Source organism: Solanum pennellii, chromosome 12 (assembly GCF_001406875.1).
Source record: "Solanum pennellii chromosome 12, SPENNV200".
Classification (NCBI taxonomy): domain Eukaryota; kingdom Viridiplantae; phylum Streptophyta; class Magnoliopsida; order Solanales; family Solanaceae; genus Solanum; species Solanum pennellii.
Genome location: NC_028648.1, coordinates 60,645,017 through 60,652,285, shown reverse-complemented (window position 1 = coordinate 60,652,285; position 7,269 = coordinate 60,645,017). Strand labels below are relative to the sequence as shown.

Below are 7,269 nucleotides of genomic sequence, written 5' to 3'. Positions count from 1 at the left end.
AGGAGCAAATATAATATCTACATAGTTTAATTTACTTGAGATGGGAAGTGAAGTTGTGAAAATATTTCTTAATTTGGTTTAAATTATTAATTTTATTTGTAATCTATTGATAGTTTTAAAAATATCTTTTTTTTTGACTAACTGAATTTAAATACTCTCTGAATTTACAATATGAGAGAAATAACGCCCCTAAATTTTTGTCAAGTTTAGAGGTGTTATCAAAATTTCTCTCGACCTTTTATTAAAAATTTCATATTTCTATAAGAGTTTGAGACTAGTTGTTATGTCATGTCATAAATCGAAGTGGTTAAAGTGATTTATTATTCCTTGGCCAAAAGAAAATAATATTATTCCTTGGCCAGCTGGTTTTTAATTTTAGTCAAAATTTTATGCCTTTTTTTTGGAACTCAAGACATGTAAGTAACTTAAAAATTATTCGGAGTTCAATACAAAGATCGAATATCAGATTAAAAATAAAAATAAAAAACATAAAAAGGAAAAGAAGATTTGGAATCATTGAGATTGAGTTGTTGAGATACTCTATGTTGTACCTTCAAAAAAGATATGGGAATCACGTTCAAAATTCACTTATATTTTGCACATTTTTTTCACATTTTATTAAAGCTTCTATTAATGTAGGTATAATTTTTTTCCACATTTTATTAAAGCTTCTATTAATGTAGGTATAATTTTCTCAAATTTTTTGGCTGTATAGGTGAACTACTAAAATACTCAGGAGAACATACATAAAAGTTTCACTTAATTATTTAGGGACAAGTAAATATGAAAATTCACTAAGATGAGTCCGTCACCGAAACGACTAGTCATGTATTTGTATTAATTATGAATCCACTAACTAAGACGAGTTATATAATCTTGATGACAATTTAAAATTCATAAATTTCAAATTCCGACTTTGACTATATGATGCGCGGTCACTTGTCCATGTATCAATAGATCGTTTATTAATTCATTATTTAAGTTTAATTAATGTAAAAAAATGAAGTTGTGCTCATCCTCCAAATTATATATATACATATGTTACATTTTTTTGAAAGTTAATTAAAAATAATTGATAAATAATATGTTAATATTGCGTTATTTATTTTTTCCCAAACTTTTCTTTAATACTCCTAGAAATGTAAAATAATTTTTTCTTATAAAACACATTATAAAAAGAGTAATTTTAGAAAATAATGATTGATATATATTTGGACATCAAAATTGTTTATTTATTTTAAATCATTAAAAGTGTGCTAAAAAATTATTTTTATTGGAATGGAATGACTAATCAATAAGGCAATTTTATTTTGAGATACTACATAATTCTAACAACTTTTGTCATCTTTGCATTAGTGTTTGGGCTTGGGCCTTTAGTTAGAACACACGTGAGGACTCGTGTCTTCGAATCACGTTGTTTTGGAAAAGGGAAATTTACATAAATATACTTTAATTAAAAAATATTATCATTTATAGTAATAATATTTTTTTTCATTTGACCATTTTTAATTCATTTATAATATAAGCTTAATACATATTATAAAGATAAATTTATTATTCAAATATAATACAAATTTTAATGATGGATATTACATTTATCAGTCATTTTAATATATTTATAATACAATGTGACAATTTTTTACCAAACAAACATAATATATTTCAAAAACAATTATAATTCAAATATATTGCATACATAATTCACTTTTAATATATATTACAGATTTATCACAACATTGCTAAAAATGATAATAAACAAAAAGTATCTTTAAAATCAGTAATTATTTTCAAAAATGTATTTATTCATGTAATTTTTCCTTTGGAAAATGGGTTCTTTGAAAATATATATCTTAAGTTATTTCAATAAGTTATATCCTGTGGAAACGTGATGTTTGATCTAATAATATCGTGCGGGCTCATGACACCTGATTCAAATATATTGTGTTGGCTCGTGGCATTTGATCTAACAATATAATTAATTGATTATTTTTTATCATCACTTCCACTTCATTAACAATATTTCATCAAATTTTCTTTATTTAAGGCACTATTTTAACAAACAAATTCAAGATCCCAATGTTTTTTCTTTCCTTAATGTCTAAGAATGTTTTCAATTTATCAAATATATAGTAAACACGTTTAATTCTATAATCAAGTTTCAACTGTTGAATTCAATTAATAGGTCAAATCTTATATATTTTTTAAATGCAAACCTAGGGGTAATTATCAATTCCTCAATTATCATAACTTTAATGGTACTCAAATGAGGAAATGACACAGTAACAATATATAGCTCAACATTAATACGCATTAAATAGACAAATAAATATTAGTACAAATCATCAGAAAACTAATTCGGCATGCTACTCCCTCCGTCCAATATTATTTGTCATGATTTCTATTTTTAGAGTCAAACTATAAAAATTTTGACAAACATTTTAAGATACATTTTTTCATCATATTAATATGCAAAAAATTGTAATTTATAGTACTTTTCATATAGTTTTAGAATATTTAATTTTTTTGTGTAAAATATCGAATTAATGTGATCTAATTTACCTTTGAAAATTAATTAAATTGAATTTCAATAAACGCAACATGACAAATATTTTCGGACGAAGAGAGTAATAAGGGTTTTTTCACTCCATTATGAAACCAACAATTAATGAATAGCATAAACTAAGGAGACGTTGGTTTTATTTTAACTCTTGTATTGATAAAAACGATCATTTAGTTTCCATGGAATTCACTAACTCGATATCAGTTACAAAAAATCAACGCAATTCGATAACCAATAAAAAAATAGATGACATCTTGGATAGTTTTGATTCATCATAATAAAGAATGCGATAGTAAAATTACTACAACAAATATTGATTTCGATTGATTCAATTTCTTTTTGTAACTAATGGTCGAGCATAAACTTTGCTTCTCCTAGGAAACCTCTAGGAATTAAAGTCATGTGGACCCTAATTAATCACTAATTACTAGTCTAATGCTACTTAGCATAATTATCATCTACCTTAAGAAAAGCAAATTTAATTTCATAACTAAACATGCCATAATTGATGCAAATTTCTTATTTAATTTTATGGTTTGCATTAAATAAACGTGCTAATTTTTTTTAATTAAGCGCTCACACTATATGTTTGGTTAAATCTTATGACTTTTCAAGTCCTAGATAGACCTTAATGTAATGTGCATGAATATTGTTCTTGTCTTTGTTGTATAGCACTATCTTTATTCCAAGTTGTACATTTTTATTTTATTTTTCATTTTAGGTTATTATTCCAAATATGTGACATCATTTATATATCACTATTGTAACAACTTTCCCTATTTTCAATAATTATTATTTCATTATGCTATTTAAATGTTTAAAATTAAACTTTAATGTGATGTTTTCTTCTTTTCATATTGAATTGACTTTCAATTATATGTTTTAAGGAAAGATTCTAACATTTGTAAATAAATTTTATTTACACATTCGATTTAATAATAATTTCGACTCACAATTTTGCACTTTTGGACATTTTCTTAAGTGCGTTCATTACGTTCATAAGTTAGTCAGTTAAAATATATTATCTCTTTTAATTAATTATATGTGTTATCCTCGTTAAGCTGTAAAATCTAAGATATGTTTAGTTTCAATTGATTTTGTTATTTATAATTAAAGAAGGAAAAATATTTTATGAAATTAACTTATTTGTATATAGATATTTGAGAGCACACCCAAAAATTTATTTAAAATATGAGCCAAAATTAACTAATAAGAATATTTGAAAACACACGGCTTATTTAAGAAAAATATAACATTTGATTCCACTTGTACTTTTAATATTAGAAAATAAATTTTGCAATTGATTATGATGTTAGTGCTGCAGTCAATTCTTATATACAAAATTGAAGACAAATATAACATTTGATTCTATTTGTACTTCCAACAAGTTGCTTCCTTGCCACATTCAATCCTGTTTAATCTTGACCTTGGAAAATCTTAATTAAAGGTTAATTAAAAACAAAAGTAAAGAATTGTCTTTTCTCTCTTATCAAGTTTGAAATGTTTTAACAATATAATTATTTTGACTCTTTTTTATTTTGTGAAAATTGTTTTTAAAAAGTTTAATAGAAAATCTAGCTAAAATTTATTCAAATTTCTTTTATAAATTATGTACATCAATAACATACACACCGTTGACTATACGTTGTAATTGTTAAATATCTGATGTTAATAATTTAATAGCTCAACTAATTCAAGTTCCCGCAATAAAGCTCGCTAGTGGGAGTTCTAGCGCTCCCTACAATACAAAATTTTGTTCTCAAGATTAAATATGAGATCTCTGCTTAAAAATAAAATAACTGATACTTCCTCTTTTAAATTTAAAATTTCTAATTGGATTATCTAAATTCTTGTCTCAAAAGTCCTATACAAATGAGTATCTAAGTGAATTAAATATTTGTAGCAGACTTTTGTTGATTCTTTTCCCTTGCATTTTCTTTGTCATGATCTTTATCACTTATTATATGCATCTTATTTTCTTCATTCCCTTTTGTCTTCAAACCACTTTTAGAGTCAAATGAGGGAACCACATAAACAAATGAGCCAATTGGTATATCTTTCAAGTCCAAAATAGGTTCCAATGTCTTGACCACATTGCTCATGGTAGGTCTAGACTTGGGTTGATGGCTCAAGCATTGATAAGCCAATGTAGCCACCTTTTTGGCTCCTTGGGTCGAGTACTCGCCTTCAAGTCGTGGGTCCATTATTCTTTCGAGCTTGTGTGAATCTCGAAGGAATGGCTTAGCCCATTCCACCAAGTTTTGCTCCCTACTATCACGTTTTTTGTCAATCGCCTGTCTTCCTGTTAGTAATTCTAACAAGACAACTCCATAACTGTATACATCGCTCCTAGTTGTCAAATAACCTGTTAAGATAATAGTTATATATTTTTAGTCCCAATATTTATCGTTTTGATGAATACAATATTAATCAATAAATACATTTAAAAGAGCGATAAAGTAACCTTTTAGATAAATATTCTCAAGATTAATGGGGTCATATTACTAAACCTTTAAAATAGTGGTGGACCTATATAAACACTATTGGGTGCTCAAGCAACTATTGTTTTTTTTTCATTCAAGCACTACATATAGATGACTTATTTTAAAAATTCAAGATTCGCTATTATTTATAAAAGTATTCTTTTATTTAAACCGGAATATGAATATAGAATATATTTACCAGTCATCATGTACTCGGGAGCAGCATAACCATAAGTGCCCATAACACGAGTCGTGACATGGGTGTCACTACCCTCCGGACCATCCTTAGCTAGTCCAAAGTCGGAAAGTTTAGCCGTATAATCCTGAAATTTTGAATTTAAATTTTCTTATAAGGTATAGTGTGGTCTAAATTAATTAAAAAGGATGTTAAAAAATTAAAGAGTAAATTTTCAAAGTAGAAAATTAAAATTAATTGTAGATTATTACCGAGTCTAAGAGGATATTAGAAGCCTTAAAATCTCTATATATTACTGGTTTTTTTTCTCCATGAAGAAATGCTAAACCCTTTGCAGCATCAAGTGCAATCTTCATTCTAGTTAGCCATGGTAAGCTACTTGAACATCCTGTTTTAATAGCAAAAATAAAAAATAAAAAACGTTCAGCTTAAAAGCGGTAAAAAATTATGTGATTAAGAAGTATATTGATATCAAATGAACGAGTTGAATCAAATTTGAGTGAGTCAGAATGAAATATGATCAACACTTTGAGTCAAAATGAAATTGGCCAAATTGGATAATTTACTAATAATAGGTTTATTTTTACCACATCTTAATTATCAAAAATATTAAAGTAAGCTTTTAATGGAAAATAAAACCACAGGAATGTTAATTAATTATGAGAAACATACTTCTAAATAATTGGTTCTCTAAATTTCCTCTTGCCATGTACTCATAAACAAGAAGCCTTTGCTTATCCTCCCAGCAATATCCAATCAACTTTACTAGATTTGGATGTCTCAATTGTCCAAGCAACACTACTTCTGTCTGAAAAAAAAAACAAAAAATATTAAACTATTAGTAATAATTGGAATTAAAAAGAAAATATATTAGCTCTTCTATTTTATTTTATGTGTCTTTTTTATTTTTATTTTTCAAGTTTGTTTAGAAAAGAATGTCATATTTTATGTTTAACAACTCGTTACTTTTGACATTCCAAGTTGCATATTTAATACCATAAAATTCAAACACATTATGGTATCTTACACACATTTTTAATTTAAAACATCAATATCTAGGAAATCAAAAAATGAATTCATATTCAAGATCAATTGAATTTTATTGGAACCATTTATATTCGATTCATCTTTAGAACTATATGCATATATCTTAGATATGATGAAATAGGATGAAGTATTTCAAACAATCTTTTATAAATACGTAATTATCTTGAATACATTGATCATTTACAAAAATATAAGATTCATAAGTCATCTTGTACTTTTTCTAAACTACGTGCCCAGACAAATTAAGACAGATTAAAGAATAGTATTACTTACCAACCATTCTATGTGTCCTTGATCACCTTCCAAATCCAACAACTTAACAGCAACAGGTTGAGCATCTAAACCATACTTAATTTTATCATCAATAAACCCCTTAAAGACAGGTCCAAATCCACCTTCTCCAAGAAAATTATGAGAAGAAAAATTACTTGTAATAACTTTTAGTTGAGCATATGTAAAAACATGAAGATTTGTTCCAATTATAGCATTTGATGAAATTTCACTCATACAATTTGATGGTGATTCTGGATCACTAATATCACAAACACCTAGCCTTGAATTTCCATTAATCTTATCATGATGTGGATGAATAATTGCATCATTAATCTTAACATTGAAGCAATTAGGTAGTAAACTTTTCAACAAAATTTTGATAGCCATAGCATTAGATGTAACACTAGAGCTTATAATTAGTAAATTAATTTGTGTAGTTTGTGATATGTGAAATAAATAAGAATGATAATAAGAAGGGGTGAGGGAGACTATATATAAACATATGAAGATATTAAATGAAAGTGTGAAGAAAGAAATAGAAAGTCTATTATAAGGTCAAATGATAAATTAATAAAAATAATAATAGTAAAAGTATAGTTGTTAGTTAATTACTATTATTTTTATTATTTGCCGCGTATACAAACAAGGGAGGAGTTGCCTTATATTAGGTGTAAAAACATGAAGGCACTATTTTGTTTGCTTTTGTTGGA

The 7,269-nt window shown here is 26.3% G+C and overlaps 1 protein-coding gene across 1 annotated transcript; it reads right to left on the bottom strand.

Moving 5' to 3' along the window:
• Positions 1-4,199: 4,199 nt before the first annotated feature.
• Positions 4,200-7,052, bottom strand: LOC107005855 (serine/threonine-protein kinase RIPK). The gene is made up of 5 exons (XM_015204507.2): positions 6,560-7,052; positions 5,912-6,047; positions 5,491-5,627; positions 5,243-5,366; positions 4,200-4,925 (listed from the first exon to the last, which is right to left on the bottom strand). Exons 1-5 carry the CDS (start codon positions 6,944-6,946, stop codon positions 4,450-4,452), a joined length of 1,260 nt encoding a protein of 419 aa, XP_015059993.1. The 5' UTR covers positions 6,947-7,052; the 3' UTR covers positions 4,200-4,449.
• Between the last annotated feature and the right edge of the window lie 217 nt (positions 7,053-7,269).

Excerpts from the sequence above, each read along its gene's own strand:
- LOC107005855 (XM_015204507.2), bottom strand. The coding sequence starts at position 6,946 with ATGGCTATCAAAATTTTGTTGAAAAGTTTACTACCTAATTGCTTCAAT. Across the intron at positions 5,628-5,911 it reads AGAGAACCAATTATTTAGAA|GATGTTCAAGTAGCTTACCA; the intron begins GTATGTTTCTCA and ends CTATTAAAACAG. Across the intron at positions 4,926-5,242 it reads TCCCGAGTACATGATGACTG|GTTATTTGACAACTAGGAGC; the intron begins GTAAATATATTC and ends TTATCTTAACAG.